The 15,720-nt window shown below is 50.4% G+C and overlaps 2 protein-coding genes and 1 long non-coding RNA gene across 5 annotated transcripts in view; 2 read left to right on the plus strand and 1 right to left on the minus strand.

The window, feature by feature from the left end:
• The window catches only part of CLCN6 (chloride voltage-gated channel 6), a 39,196-nt gene extending 34,864 nt beyond the window's left edge, over positions 1 to 4,332 (plus strand). For both annotated transcript variants that reach the window (XM_025373567.1, XM_025373626.1), the window contains one exon: positions 1,355 to 4,332. In XM_025373567.1, the coding sequence (XP_025229352.1) occupies positions 1,355 to 1,435 (81 nt within the window). In that variant the 3' untranslated portion in view covers positions 1,436 to 4,332. The remainder of the gene's footprint in view (positions 1 to 1,354) is intronic.
• Positions 4,333 to 6,427: 2,095 nt separating this feature from the next.
• LOC112617691 lies at positions 6,428 to 8,673 on the plus strand. The gene is made up of 3 exons (XR_003117950.1): positions 6,428 to 6,643; positions 6,720 to 6,955; positions 8,027 to 8,673. It is a non-coding gene; the product is annotated as an uncharacterized LOC112617691 (long non-coding RNA).
• Positions 6,586 to 8,371, minus strand: NPPA (natriuretic peptide A). 2 transcript variants are annotated; one of them, XM_025373836.1, is made up of 3 exons: positions 8,155 to 8,370; positions 7,706 to 8,032; positions 6,586 to 6,891 (listed from the first exon to the last, which is right to left on the minus strand). In XM_025373836.1, exons 1-3 carry the CDS (start codon positions 8,275 to 8,277, stop codon positions 6,880 to 6,882), a joined length of 462 nt encoding a protein of 153 aa, XP_025229621.1. In that variant the 5' UTR covers positions 8,278 to 8,370; the 3' UTR covers positions 6,586 to 6,879. The 2 variants fall into 2 exon arrangements, with proteins under 2 accessions (XP_025229621.1, XP_025229571.1); XM_025373786.1 differs by lacking the exon at positions 6,586 to 6,891 and having other exon boundaries at positions 7,519 to 8,032; positions 8,155 to 8,371.
• Positions 8,674 to 15,720: the final 7,047 nt, after the last annotated feature.

The following is a 15,720-nucleotide window of genomic DNA, read 5'->3' on the forward strand; positions in this document are numbered from 1 at the left end:
CGTCCCACTAGGAGGGGAGAGGGTGGCCCAACACTGTGGCTTTGAACCCTGCTTGGCTTCTACACACTCGGGACCCTTTCCCCTGCCTGCCAGCAGATGGCACCAGCGTCCCACTGGCTGTCCTTTCCGGCCAGAGCCCCGCCTCCCCCAGGCTGTGTCTTCCTCCGGAAATGCTGCTCTTCCCTCCGGACCACTTGTGTTCCTTGGTTCTCCACCTGTGTGGGGATTCGCACATTAGATGAGATAATTTCAAGCAAAGTACTTTGAGTTTTACAAAGATATAAAACACCTAGTAATGATTGCTGCAGAGTTTCCTTTTTTTCTTTTTAGAACTTCATTATTTTCTTGTTACACAAATATTATGTCATTGTAGGAAAATACAAAAACACATATGAGCAAAAAGCAAACCCTCATCCCTACCCTGTAGCGGTAGCTGTGGTAACTTTTCAAGGCCACCCTCTCAGTCTTTTGTTGTTGTTGCTATTGTTTTGAGACAGGGTCTCACTCTGTCACCCAGGCTGGAGTGCAGTGGCAAGATCTCGGCTCACTGCAGCTTCATCCTTCTAGGCTCAAGTAGTCCTCCCACCTCAGCCTCCTGAGTAGCTGGGACCACAGGCATGTGCCACCATGCCTCAGCTAATTTTTGTATTTATGGTAGAGACAGGATTTCACCATGTTGCCCAGGCTGGTCTTGAACTCCTGAGCTCAAGTGATTCACCTCCCTTGGCCTCCCAACGTGCTGGGATTACAGGTGTGCGCCACCGTGTCCGACCTCAGTCTTCTGTGTGGCACGACCCTGGCATGCATAGTGCATACTTACACAGGTTTTGTTACAGTAGGTTAACTTATGTCCCTGGAAATGTAATTGCCAACTACACTGACAGAGTCCTAACATAGTTTATGACGTGACTTTGGAGTTCCCAACAACAGTGACACGTGGGAACCCCTGTAATGACCTGTAACAAATGACTCCCGTAGGTTACTTAGCAAGGTGGTGAGTATGAGGCGTGGCAGGGGTCATAATCTCAGGAGACTTCAGGGGCCCCACCACTTGCACATCTGTGAAGCAGGCTGGTCATGATGGGAGCTGAGCGCTGAGAATGTGCCCTGTGGAAGGACATTTTAGTTCAGATGCCAGCTGGCCCAAGCCCTTTTTGGAGCTAACCTTGTTCCCTCGGCCTCCAGTATGTGAGCCTTCGTTATCTGTTTATCCCAGTCAAGCTGTGTGTCTGACTCTGCACTATCCAGGCCTCCGCATTCTGTGACAAACTAACGGGGCCGGCTCCTCTCATTCCTCTTCTTACCAGTGGGTTTTACCCTGAAGGTGACTCAGGCCTTCTTCTCCTTGCCCTAGATCGTCGGGATCGTCACACGGCACAACCTGACCTCTGAATTTCTGCAGGCCCGGCTGAGGCAGCACTACCAGACCATCTGACGGCCCAGCCCGCCCTCTCCCGGGGCTGCCTGGGGAGGCAGCTTATGCTCGCTCCGGCTGGCACAGCAGCTGGGGCTGTTCCGGGGCATGGAAGATTCCCAGTCACCCACTCAGAAAGCCTGGAGTCATCGGACACCTTGCTGGTCAGAGGTCCTGGGGGTGGTTTTGAACCGTCAGAGCTTGGACTTAGATTCTGACTTCCCCAGCAAGGATCTTCCCACTTCCTGCTCCCTGTGTTCCCACCCTCCAGTGTTGGCACAGGCCCACCCCGGCCCCACCAGAGCCAGAAGCAGAGGTGGAATCAGGCGGGCCCCGGGCTGCACTCCGAGCCATGTTCCTGGCCGTCTTCGCTACTTTCCTAGAGAACCCGGCTGTTGCCTTAAATGTGTGAGAGGGACTTGGCCAAGGCAAAAGCTGGGGAGACGCCAGTGACAACTTTCAGTTCATGACTAGATTTAGGAATTGGGCACTGAGAAAATTCTCCGTATTTTAGAGAGACCTTCCCTTGTTTGGGACTCCGAACACGGCATCCTCGCTGGTTGGTTTTAAGGGAAACACTGTACTCCTGGGTGTGGGCAGAGGCTCTGGTCTTGCCCCTGTGGTTTGACTCTCCTTAGAACCACCACCCACCAGAAATACAAAGCATTAAAATCACACTAATAACCCCCGATGGTCAATCTGATAATAGGATCAGATTTACATCTACCCTAGTTCTTAACATTTCAGCTTTCTCTCCATCTGCAGGTTATTCCCAGTCTCCCAGTAACACGTTGCTACCCAGACCCTTTTCATTTCCTTAAGTTTTGATCTCCGTCTTCCTGCTGAAGCAGGCAGAGCTCAGAGGATCTTGGCATCACCCACCAAAGTTAGCTGAAAGCAGGGCACTCCTAGGTGTAAAGCAGCTTCACTGAACTCTGGGGAATGGTGCCATTTTTTTCCAAGGTAGAAAGGAAGCACTTCTGAGCCAGTGACCACTGAAAGGTGCGCGCTATGATAACGCAGATGGCCTGTTCGAGGAAGAGGGTGTCTGCGCTTCACAAACACCTCTCTCCCCCCTGCACTAGCCGTCCCAAGCTTACATACAGAGGCCCTTCAGGAGGGCCTCCGCGCCGCAGGGAGGGTGCGTGGGGAGGATGCTTCCTGCCAGCACATGCCTGAAGGTTTCGCGTGAAGCATGGGAACCACCCCATCGTTCAGTGACGTCATTCTTCTCCAGGCTGGCTGGCCCCCTCTGACTAGGCACCCAAAGTGAGCATCTGGGCATCGGGTATTTGCACTTATCTTCCCCCACCTTCTCCATGGCATCTCCGTTCCAGCAGGCATCCCTGGGGCAGGCGTGCTTTGGCTCAAGATGGTCTTCATTTACGTTTAGCTTTTTTCAAAATCGTGGAGGTTGCCCACGGGCCTCGGCACCCGGCCCTGGCAGCACAGCTCTCTCAGGCCCAGCCCTGGGCGACCTCCTTGGCCAAGGCTGCCTTTCACCCTGGGGTGGGCGTCAGTCCTGGCTCTGCCGGTCCAGATCTTGCACTCAGCACACTCTAGGGAATAATTCCACTCCAAAGACAGGGCTGCTTCGAGGTCTTTTTCCAGCTGACTGTGGCCCCTCCATTTCCCCCATTTTCTTACCACTCCGACCAAAATTGCTTTGACTTCTAAATGTTTCTGCTTCCCAGAATGCACCTGGCTTGTGAAACGGGGATGATACTCCCAGGAAATAGTGCAGGACATCACAAGGACCCAAAAGGCAATTCTTACTTAAATGTGACTGTTTGGCCAGCTGCTGCTGTGTTTTATGGCAGTGTTCAGAGCTTGATCACGTTATTTCTTCCTTTTATTAAGAAGGAAGCCAATTGTCCAAGTCAGGAGAATGGTGTGATCACCTGTCACAGACACTTCATTCCCTCTCCCCGCCCCTTCCCAGAGCTGGCAGAGCTAACGCCCTGCAGGAGGACCCCGGCCTCTCGAGGGCTGGATCAGCAGCCGCCTGCCTCGAGGCTGCCCTGGTGAATGTTGCTGGAATTCATCCCTCGTGCACATCCTGTTGTGTTTAAGTCACCAGATATTTTGTTCCCATCAGTTTAGCCCAGAGATAGACAGTAGAATGCGAATACCTCCCTCCCGTAAACTGACTGGACGGCTGCCAAGGAGGCCCCAAACCCAGCCCCATGCAGAGGCACGTGGTTTCCTGTTCTCCTCTCTCTGCATCTGCCCTTTCCAGATAAGCCCAAAGACAACAACTTCTCCACTCGTGACAAATCAACTGTGAGCCTCGCTCCTTCCATTTCTGTCCATTAGAAACCAGCCTTTTCAGCACCTCACCCATTAGCCGCCCCACCACCCAGCGATCAGGCGCCTCAGTAAGGCAGATCCGCGGATGGGGAGCCTGCCGGTGGCCAGAGGTGGTGTTTGTGTTTGTCTCCAGCTCGGTGTTCCATGACTCCTAGGCGAGGTGATCAGGGAGTGGGGCCAGTGGGTCCCCGGCCCTGGCTGTGGGACCTTGTGCTGAGGGATGATTTGCTGCTGACCTTGATTAACTTAACAGCTCCCAGCTGGAAGGGACACTTTCTGGACCCAGTCCACTGTATGGCACTGGTGATGCAGAATTACCCACTGACATGACCCTGGGTGACAGGAAAGCCTTTCGAGAGGCCCACGGTGGCCTCGCCAGCCCTGCAGTGTTGATGTGCCGTATTGCCCCACGGCTCTGCAGACCTTGGCCATTGCCGCAGTCAGCTTCCTTTTTTCTGTTTGCACTGTTTGTATGATGTTAGCTAATTCCACTGTGTATATAAATTGTATTTTTTTTAATTTGTAAAATGCTATTTTTATTTGAAACTTTGGAACTTGGGAGTTCTCATTGTAACCCTAACATGTCAGAATAAAATGTCTTCTGTCTCCTTTAGCCTCTTGTCTCCATGCTGCTCTTTCTTTCAAGGGATAGTTGGGTTGTATTTTACTCCCCCTCTTTCTGATGTGTGAAAATTGCACTAGGACATAGTTTCCGAGTCTCAGAGCTCTCCCTGTGCAGCTGGGCAGGGGGCCTCTTCATTCATGGGGGTCCACTTCTCTGTACTAGGCAGCGACCTTAATGAGAACGGATTTCATCCTGTGGCTCTTAGCAGAAGTCACCGATGTCTGTTTCTCCCTTCAGATGAACACTCTTCCTGATCCTCTCTGGAAATCATCTCCTGCTAGCAGCCGCGTCCCGGAGCAGCAGATGGGGAATCCATTCTGTTTCTTCATGGTGTTTAGGAATTTGCCCCACCAAACAGATTGCCCTGATGTCCAACCCGAAGAAGTGAAATTGCTGTGGGTCTGGAGAGGTGAAGCCCCGTGGCCAGCTTCTGTCACCGCCATCTGCCATTGCTTTTTGTTCCCTTGCTTTTGGTTTTGCAAGAAGCATGGCCTCTGTCTCTGTCTGATCTGCTTCAAGTCATCATTCCATAGTGACAGAAGTGGCCATTCCATCAGTGGTCGCAGCCAGTTCAGCTCCTGCACCCATCCCCACGTGTTCTGTAAGTCCCAGGGGCGTTTTCTGCCTTGTGTTTTTGTCATTTTTCAGTCCGTTCCATTCAATGAGAACTCCCTGTGTTACGGTGACACCTTGGGAATGGGCTACTTCCCCTCCTAGCAACCCATATCACCATCGCAGACCTCAGGAGCCAGGTTTGGGCCAGTGCTGTCTCCTGTCTCTCTTACTTTCATCCTTGTCATTCTCTGCCCCCTGGTCCTGGTATTTAAAGTCCAGGTAGAGAACATTTTGATTGGAGGTGGTTAGATGAGGCTCTCCCCCGACCTCCACCCCTTGCCATCAGTTCACTGGGGGTCTCCGACTTTCCTCTGCAAGGAGCAAGTTGCTACTTTGTTTCCTCTTTTCCCAATTTCTGGACAAGACCAAGGCAATTTGACCAACATTTATGGGGCATCAACTCTGAGAGTGCCGAAGGGGCATTTGCCCTCAAAGAGCTTGCAGTCTAGGGACATAGACACAAGAAATTGCACATGGGCAATTCGTGTTGTGTGCTATTATAACGGTTATGTGTGCAACACTGCCTACCAAGAGACTCATTGTTACTAGGCACGAGGTATCAGGAAAGAAGTGTTCACATGAGCCTTAAGGAATCAGTACAGTGTCTTCAGGAGGACCGGAAGAAGGACACCCCAGGTGGAAGGAACAGCAGAAATAAAGGCACAGGGGCATGTGTGGGTGTGGGGTGTTAGAGTGTCATAGGATCTGATGAGGAGGTTGGGGTCCATGGGGGTAACAGGTGGGAAAACAGTTAACTCTGTTTAAGGTGAATTTATTGCCTGGTGGTGTGTGCTCAGAGCAAATACCCTTTTCAGGAGCAGATACAGAAAGGCTGCCTCTTCTCCAGCAGCTCTTATCTTAATAAAATACAAGTCCAGGCCCTTTGGACCCAAATTAGGCAAAGACTATGGCTGTTTTCCAAATACTTGTTAGTACACAAAAGGTACATGAACTCGCAGTTTGTCTGCATGGCAAACTTTTCTTCACTTTGCTCGGTTTTCATTATTTTTTTGAGACAAGTCTCATTCTGTCACCCAGGCTGGAGTGCAGTGGCACGATACCAGCTCGCTGCAGCCTCCGCCTCCCAGGCTTAAGCCATCCTCCCACCTTGGCCTCCTGAATAGCTGGAACTGCCGGTGCACATCACCACGCCTGGCTAATTTTTAAATTTTTTGTAGAGATGAGGTCTTTATTGCTCAGGCTGGCCTTGAACTCCTGGGCTCAGGTGATTTGCCCACCTTGGCCTCCCAAAATGCTGGGATTACAGGAGTGAGCCACTACACCCAGCCTACTCAGCTTTTAAGCTCAACACTCTGCCTACTCTTTTCAAAACTAAAAGTGCCATTAACTTAGCTGTAGCACCTAACTCTCTTGAAATGTATCAGAGGAAATCTAATTAATACTCTCATTTTCTGAATGTTCCCCCCAAAAACAACAAAAACCCCCTTAACCAAAAAGCACTAAGTGGAATTTGAGGCCTCCCCAACCACCCACCAAAAAAGGAGGGTGAAATGAAAGGAATAAGAAAACCTCAGCATTCTGTTCTCTGACAAAGAGTAAAATGACAAGGAATATCGGCCTGAATTCTCTTCCCCAAGAAGAAATCACACCAACGCAGGCATTTGTCTTCCGTCCATGGTGCTGAAGTTTATTCACTTTCAAACCACTTTCAGTAACAGGTGAGGTTCTACCTTAAAATTTAATGCATGGGGTGGGAGAGGCAAGGAAGCCACCATCACACCACTTTATCTACAGTTAGTGTAAGATGTGAGAAGTGTTGACAGGAAGCTGCAGCTTGGATGGGATGATCACAACTCCATGACAACGAGATGACACGAATGCAGGAGAGACCCCAGCGGGCAGGAACCTCTTGCCGTCTGTCCCAAGGCCCAGCCCTCCTTGTGCTCCCTGGCTGTTATCTTCGGTACTACAAAGAGAACACAGACATATCTGGCTTGGTGACCTGGCTGTCTTGGAAAAGTCAGCTTCATGTATGAGTGTGCCCATCCTCTGAACTTGATTACTGACTACCTGCTTCCCACCGGCCCCCACCCCAGCCTGATGACCCTCTGAACTTCATGAATTGATAAGCAAGTTACTCATCAGAGTAAATTTCAATTGAGCCCTTCAGGATCTTGCAATTCTGGGGAGGAACATGAGCTGCTAATCAGCCATGCAAAGATAACTTGGCCCTATGACTATTTTAATTTCCCAGTGCTAGTGGCAGTTGCTTCTTCTTTTTTTTTTTTTTTTTTTGAGACAGAGTCTCACTCTATCACCTAGGCTGGAGTGCAGTGGGGCAATCTTGGCTCACTGCAACCTCTGCCTCCTGGGTTCAAGTGATTCTCCTGCCTCAGCCTCCCGAGTAGCTAGGACTATAGGCACCCAGCACCACCATGCCCAGCTAATTTTTGTATTTTTAGTAGAGACGGGGTTTCACCATGTTGGCCAGGATAGTCTCGATCTCTTGATTTCATGATCCGCCTGCCTTGGCCTCCCAAAGTGCTGGGATTATAGGCATGAGCCACCGTGCCCGGCCTTTTTTTTTTTTTTTTTTTAAGCATTTTCTCAGCAGACTGTAGCTAAGGACAATAGATGGCATGTCCTGACACCCATGGGGCACTCACAGTGTTGGGGCAGAAACTTGAGAGAGAATGAGCTTCTGCATTGGTCTCTTTCCTGCTGAGGGTGTCTCCCAGTAGTGTCCATCCCATCCCATTTCCATCCCCAGTTCCTCTTACCCGGAAGCTGTTACAGCCCAGTCCGCTCTGGGCTCCAATCCTGTCCATCCTGCCCCCGAAGCAGCTGGATCTCCGCAGGCTCCGAGGGGCAGTGAGCAGCGCCCTCAGCTTGCTTTTTAAGAGGGCAGATCGATCGGAGGAGTCCCAGGGGCCCTGCCCAAGGGCACCCCCATCTCTCTGGGCTGGGCTGACATCCCCGGTCCAGGGAGGCACCTCAGGGAGGGGGCTGAGAGCAGCCCCCGCTTCTTCATTCTGCTCTCTGAGCACTTGTGGGGGCACGACCTCATCTTCTAAAGGCATCTTTTCTTCCAAATGGTCCAGCAAATTCTTTACAAAAGGAAAATACAGGGAAAGGGATAAACCTCATTGACTTGGAGAAAATCAAGAGGCGTGAGCACAGCATCAGAAAGCCCCCTGGCCCCAGACTGCACCCGCTTTCCTGGCCCTACCTTGAAATCCATCAGGTCTGCGTTGGACACGGCATTGTACATGGGATTAGCTCTGGTCTGACCTGGGAGCTGGAATGCCAGAAAAAGGAGGAAGCTCACGCTGATGGTGGAGAAGGAGCTCATGCTGGCGTCGTCAAGGAGCAATCCACTGCTTGCTGCTCTGTCTCTCCCCTCTGGTTCCTCTCTGGTTCCCCTCTCTTGGCCTACGTCCGTCCCTGTCTCCCAGCTGCCCAGTGCCTCCTCTTTTTATAGCCCCCCAGCTCTCCAAGCATGCAGGAGAGACAGAACCCTCCCCATTCTGTCACTTGCAGCGATAAAGCAGCCAAGTGAGAAGCCAGCAGGAGATGCCCTTTTAAAGTTATCATCCCGCAGGGCTTGTCACAGCCCCTCTGCCTTGGGCAGCCCCAACAGCCCCCCAGACCCTCGGCTGCAAGAGCCGCATTCTTGCTGATTTGACTCAAGAGGCTTCCACTTCAAAGGTGTGAGAAGAGTAAAAAAGAGTCCTTGGTTATCTCACCACCGTGCCTCAGGATTCTTTCTCCTCGTTGCTGGTACCCATGCGGGGAGACAGAGGGTGACGCTTGGCTGCTGCCCAGCTCCCCTGGTTTGTTTGTGGCTCAGCTGTCAGGGCCTCCAAATAAGGGTGGAGAGGAGGAAATGGCAGGCAGCCAGCAGCCCGAGACAAATGGGTCCATATGCTCAAGCTGGCCTCACACCTGCCTCATCCGCCACGTGGGCAGACCTCTGGCCTCAGACAGGGCTGCCCTCACCCCTGGCAGTCCCTCTCCATGGTCAGGCAAAAGGGAGTTATTTTTTAGTGTATAAAGTCAGCCAGGAACCAAATGTGATGAAGCTCCAAGCCCCGAATAGAAATACCAAGAAAAGCCGGGGAAGCACAAGCATCTTCTCTCCAAAGCTCCTCCTCTTCCACGTCCCCCGCGACCCTCCTCCAATATGCTGTGGGGACAGGCTTAGAGGACGCAGCGAATTTCGTTTCTTCCTTTGCTGTTTATACATGCTCAGACTCTTCGTGTTTGAAGTTTGTAACAGCCCCCTGCCCTTCCTGGGCTTGTGCCCATAGCAACTTAGCCGATGAAGGGAGGGAGATGGGGGTGAAGGAGGTATAGTCGGTTTCCCTCAATGCCGTCTACATCCTTCCCTGAGGACGTGGCAAGGCGCAAGTGACTGAGCCACCAAGGTCACAATTTCTCTGGCCGCCAAAAGAGAAATAACAGGCAACGAGTCTGTCTATGTTTAACGAATGGCCTGTTTGCTAAGCACCGAACTCAGTGTTAGCCATTACCATTCAATGCAACGTATACTGGGGGAAAACACTAAATTTGAAGGACTGACAGACTGGCACTCTAGCCCCAAACAAACCAGTTGCATACATCTTCGCAGCCTTATTTTCCTTGTGTGTAAAATGAGAAAGACTGTGCTGAGAACTTTATGGAAATGATTTTATTTTGATCATCATCCCCAGCTGGTGGTAGACCGCATTGTCCTTGCTTACAAGGGAACAGAACTGAGCCTGAGGGGCTATGCCGCTTGCCCAAGGCCACTAGGTGCCTAAGTGGCAGAACCAGGACTGGAACCCCAGGTCTGACACTGATGTCCGCATCCTAGCCTATTTCACGTAGGGTGCTGCCTCTTTACCCCTTAGCTGCCTTCCCCTATTAAAACCACCATTCCCCATCTTTCAGATGCCCCAGGGAGCTCCTTCACCTTCCCCATGCCCCTGGGGCTGTAGCTTTTTTGTGCACTTACCAAGGCTGTGTGTGTTTGGCTGCTCTCCTGATCTATTTCTACACCGAATGTGTTTTAATCCACTCCTTAGAAGCTCAGAAAATGTGTGTTAAGTGACCAGCTCTGTCCTGGCCAGATCTGTCCCCAGGTGTGCTGACCTCATGACTGACCAGGTGGACAGGGCATTGTGCAGCCATAAGGTTGGAAATCAGGGCAGCAAGTGACCAGAGGTCACAGAGGTATCCAGGGTGCTATTATTCTAAGATAAGCTAAAAGGAACCCTCTTTGGCAAGCCTTGGGGGATGTGTATAGTGGGGGATCTAATATTTCATGGGATGTTTAGAAGCAGCCTGTAGGAGTGAGAGAGAAGAAAAGTAACAGGCACAGATTTGGCAATTGATTTGAGTCAGCCAAGCTCAACTTGAAATCTGAAATGGTTGGGAGGCCGAGGCGAGTGGATCACAAGGTCAAGAGATCGAGACTGTCCTGGCCAACATGGTGAAACCCCGTCTCTACTAAAAATACAAAAAAATAGCCAGGCGTGGTGGCAGGCGCCTGTAGTCCCAGCTACTTGGGAGGCTGAGGCAGAAGAATGGCGTGAACCCAGGAAGCAGAGTGAGCCAAGATCGCGCCACTGCACTACAGCCTGGGCCATAGAGCGAGACTCCATCTCAAAAAAAAAAAAAAAAAAAAGAAACCCGAAATGGGTGCAATTTTTTTTTTTTTTTTTTTTAATAGAGACAGGGTTTGCTATGTTGCCCAGGCTTGTTTCGAACTCTTGGGCTCAAGCAGTCCTCCTGCCTTGGCCTCCCAAAGTGCTGGGATTACAGGACTGAGCCACTGTGCCCAGTCTGAAATGGCTGCAATTCTAAGTAGGAGGTTGCAGGACAAAAACCTCTCATATCCTGATGAGTCCCTGGAATGTGCTCACAGCGTAATTGCTCAGTTGGAAGGGTTATTATTAGCGAAGAGGATCCAGTGGGCACTCTCACTGGGGGAAACGCGTGCTGGTGCTGTGTGCGTCACTCCGCCTGTCTCCTGGAGATGCCCTTTGAGATGAACCTTTGATATAAGCAGGGACTTCCGTGGCAATGCTGCTCCTCTGTCCTGAGCCACTGCTGAAGTCTGTAGGTAGTCCAAGGAGAAGCGGAAGTCCCATCCAAGGTTCTAGAAAGAGAATTTCAGAATTTTCACACTTCCTTTTATTAAAGTCACTTTTCCTCTTCCAGAGTGAAACGAGAGAGACGTGAGTGTCGTCTGTGGAGTCTCTCTTAGCCAGGTTTTTTTGTTTTTGTTTTTGTTTTTTTGCCAGGGGGAAGAAATAGATATTCAGCTGTGCTGCACTGCGCGTTTTGAATAGAACCAGCATCACCGCCTGCACTAACAGAGCGCCGCAAAAACACAAACCATCCTCAAAGGCACTTATTACCCCCAATCTTATTAAAGCCCACACCGGAAAGCAGCTTGACATAAAATTTCTCTTCATTTCCATACTCCCGCTCAGCCTGGAGGGATGTGTGCGGGGGGATCTAGTATTTAATAGGGTGGTTAGAAGCAGTTTGTGGGAGTGAGAGAGAAGAAAAGTAACAGGCACAGAAAGCCAGGCCCACCCCCATCCCCACCTCTTCCGTGCTGAAAAATCAAAAGCCTTTTATTTCCTGATCACTGGAAAGAAGTCATCTTAGTCATACGACGGGCAGAGCACTGCAAATGGGTGGGAGAATCCAGAATCCAGGTGTCGCCAGATTCCAGCCCAGAGTTTGGCTTCACGGTTCTCTGGGGGGATGCTGCGGGCTGCTGCAGGGAGCCCCAGAGTGTGCAGTGTCACCCGCGTGCAGAGCTGGTACGAAAACCCCAACACATTCGTGGCATGATTCTGCAGGACCCAGATGGTCTGAAGCAGAAGCCCCAGTTGGGAGAAATTGGTACATATTTAAGGATGATCATTGCTAACTTTGAAAATGATGTTTTGTTTCTTTGGTTTTTTGTTTGTTTGTTTGTTTGTTTTTTGAGACGGAGTCTCGCTCTGTCGCCCAGGCTGGAGTGCGGTGGCACAATCTCGGCTCACTGCAAGCTCCGCCTCCCAGGTTTATGCCATTCTCCTGCCTCAGCCTCCTGAGTAGCTGGGACTACAGGTGCCCGCCACCTCGCCCGGCTAGTTTTTCGTATTTTTTTTAGTAGAGACGGGGTTTCACCGTGTTATTAGCCAGGATGGTCTCGATCTCCTGACCTCGTGATCCGCCCGTCTCGGCCTCCCAAAGTGCTGGGATTACAGGCTTGAGCCACCGCGCCCGGCCTGTTTCTTTGGTTTAATATGGAGGTCACTAGGGACAGTTTTCCTAGAAAACAAAGCCCAAGGCAAAAGGTCACTCACTAAAGTTTTGTGGGGGTTCCTATTCAAGGGAAGCAAGAGTGAGGGGGAAAGGAAGTGAGAGGGTGCTTTAGTTAACTACTACTGGGTAACAAGTCACCCCAGACTGGGTGTGGTGGCTCACATCTCTCATTCCAACACTCTGGGAGGATCGTTTGAACCCAGGAGTTCAAGACCACCCTGGGCAATATGGCAAAACCCCATCTCTACTGAAAAGACAAAAAATTAACTGGGTGCGGTGGTGCGTGCCTATCGTCACAGCTACCCTGGACACTGAGGTGGGAGGTTCACCAGAGCCCAAGAAATCGAGGCTGCAGTGAGCCATGACCAAGCCATTGCACTCCAGCCTGGGTGACAGAGTGAGAACCTGTCTCAAAAAAACAAAAGCCAGGCATGGTGGTGCATGCCTATAATACTAGCACTTTGGGCGGTTGAGGCAGGAAGATCCCTTGAGCTCAGGAGTTCGAGACCAGACCGGGCAACATAAAGAACCCTGTCTTTAATTTAAAAAAAAAAAAAAAAAAAAAAACAACCAAGTTACCCCAAACCTCAGCAACTTCACACAATGCACATCTATTATCTCATTGCCTCTGTGCTCTGTGGATCAGGGATCTGGCCCTGCTTGGCCTGGGGCCCCTGGGCAGTTAAGGCGTTGGCTGGGGCTGCAGTCATCTCAAGAGTTGGCTGGGGGAGGATGTGCTTTCAGGCTCACTCCTGCAGCTGTTGGCAGAAGCCACAGGTTCTTGCTGGCTGGTGGCTGGTGGAAACATCAGTTTCTTGCCACATGGGTCTCTCCATGGAGATGCAACTGTCTTCTGTTAAAGTCAGGGGAGAAAGAGACAGAAGTTATGGAAGAAGCCACAGTCTCTGTAAACTGATCTCAGAAGTGACATCCTATTCTTCATGTTGTGCTGTTCTGTGTCCCTCAGAAGTGAGTCTCTGGGTCTCGCTCACAGTCTAAGGGAGGGGGTTACAGAGGGTGTGAAGACCAGGAGTTAGGGCATCTTTGGGGGTCCTCTGAAATCACTGCCCGCACAAATAGGAAGGAGAGCAAATGTAAGGTGACATTGGCTGAGTGCAGTGGCTCATGCCTGTAATCCCAGCACTTGGGAGGCTGAGGTGGATGGATCACTTGAGATCAGGAGTTCGAAACCAGCCTGACCAACATGGTGAAACCCCGTCTCTACTAAAAATACAAAAATTAGCCAGGCATGGTGGCGTGCACCTGTAGTCCCAGCTACTTGGGAGGCTGAGGCAGGAGAATCATCAAGGGCGGGGCTCTGCCGGAGGGCTGACTTATTTGGAAGTGTCTTAGTTTAAGTTCTCTTGAACCGGAGACAGGGATTCCAGTATTAGTGACTGATCTTGGAAACAAGCCCAGGAAATGTCAGCAGAGAGTGGGGAAGTGACACAGGAAAAGTAGAAGTCAGTGACCACCTCTGGCAACAGATGCTTAATGCTCTTCCCACAGAGAACTCCAAGCAGGTGTAAGACACGTGCCACCTATGACTCAAGGGAGACGGGTCTTTGTTTTATTTTATGTTATTATTATTATTTTTTTTGAGACAGAGTCTTCCTCTGTCACCCAGGCTGGAGTGAAGTGGCAATTTCAGCCCACTGCAACCTTGACTTCCAGGTTCAGTGATCCTCCCACCTCAGCCTCCTAAGTAGCTGGGACTACAGATGTTTACCATCACACCCAGCTAATTTTTTTTCTTTTATTTTTAGTAGAGATGAGGTCTCTCTTTGTTGCCCCAGTCTGGTCTCGAACATCTGAACTCAATTTATCCTCCCACCTCAGCCTCCCAAAGTGCTGGGATTACAGGCGTGAGCTGCAGCACCAGGCATGAGCTGGGTCTTTAAATGCCAACTCCTGGCCAGGTGCAGTGGCTCACACCTGTAATCCAAGCACTTTGGGAGGCTAAGGTAGGAGAATTGCTTGAGGCCATGAGTTCGAAATCAGCCTTGGAAATATAGTGAGACTCTTCATCTCTAGAGAAAAGAATAATTCTTTTAATTAGCCGGACATGGTGGCACACTCCTGTAATCCTAGCTACTTGGGAGGCTGGCGTAGGAGGATCACTTGAGCCCAAGAGTTTGAGGTTATAGTGAGCTATGATCATGCCACTGCACTCTAGCCTTAGTGACAGAGCAAGACTCTGTCTATTAAAAAAAAAAAAAAAAAAAGCCAACTCCTGTCAGATGCTGGTTGAACACTGCTCAGGCCAATGTCAATTCCCCAGCACTTCCAGCCAGTCCCAAGGAGCTGAGTGGGCTTTGGCTGCCAGAGAAAGTTCTTAGGCAGAAAAGTGTGGTGCTGCTGGACAAAAGGATTGACGTGTGCTGAAGCAGTGAGATCAGGGGCTATGGGCCTCTGCCGTGCCCGAGACGGGAGAGCTAGAGGCAGGAGAGTGGGAGCCAGCGTCCGAGGGCAGGTACTGAGTTTGGTTTTAGAAATGCTCCAGGCAGCTGTAGAGGGCAGGCTCCAGACTCCGAGGGAGAAATGGATCGCTTGGTGGAATAACACTGATTATTTAAGCTAAGGCAGTGGATGAAAAATCCTAGAGAGAGGCTGAGATCTACAACATGAACAAAGACGAACGGCCAAGTTCATGACATGGTTTAGAACCAGCTCTGCCGGAAGAGAAATGCATTTTTTTTCCTTGCCACAAATCATTCTCAGAAAGGCCAAAAAGTAGGTGGGGCGCGGTGGCTCATGCCTGTAATCCCAGCACTTTGGGAGGCCGGACATGGTGGAGATGGAGACCATTCTGGCTCACATGCTGAAACCCGTCTCCACTAAAAATACCAAAAAAAAAAAAAAAAAAAAAATAGCCGGGCATGGTGACGGGTGCCTGTAGTCCCAGCTACTCCGAAGGCTAAGGCAGAGAGTCACTTGAACTTGAGAGGCAGAGGTTGCAGTGAGCTGAGATCACGCCACTGCCCTCTAGCCTGGGTGACAGAGTGAGACTCCATCTCAAAAAAAAAAAAAAAAAAAAAAAAAGGATCAAAGCAGCCATAAGAGGAAGGGAGAGGGGCTCAGTGTTCCTTGAGACTGTCCCAGGTGCAAAATCACTGACATGAGATGAAGCTTTCAGGCCCAGCGTGGTCCTGACTTGTGTGACCTCAACACTGGAGACCTGAAAAAACCAGTTCACTCCCTATTGAAGCTTCTTCCAGCTCTTAAGCCACGGACTAAATCTCCTCGGTCTGTTTTCACCAGCATGTCTTTCTGGAAAGATTAAAATAACAAGAGACTTGGTGCAGTGGCTCATGCCTATAATCCTAGCACTTTGGGAGGCTGAGGCAGGTGGATCATTTGAGGTCAGGAGTTCAAGACCAACCTGGCCAACACAGTGAAACCCCGTCTCCACTAAAAACAAACAAAAATAAATAAATAAATAAATATATATATATATATATATATATATATATATATATATATATAT

The sequence above is a fragment of the Theropithecus gelada genome, chromosome 1 (genome assembly GCF_003255815.1).
Source record: "Theropithecus gelada isolate Dixy chromosome 1, Tgel_1.0, whole genome shotgun sequence".
NCBI classification, from domain to species: Eukaryota; Metazoa; Chordata; class Mammalia; order Primates; family Cercopithecidae; genus Theropithecus; species Theropithecus gelada.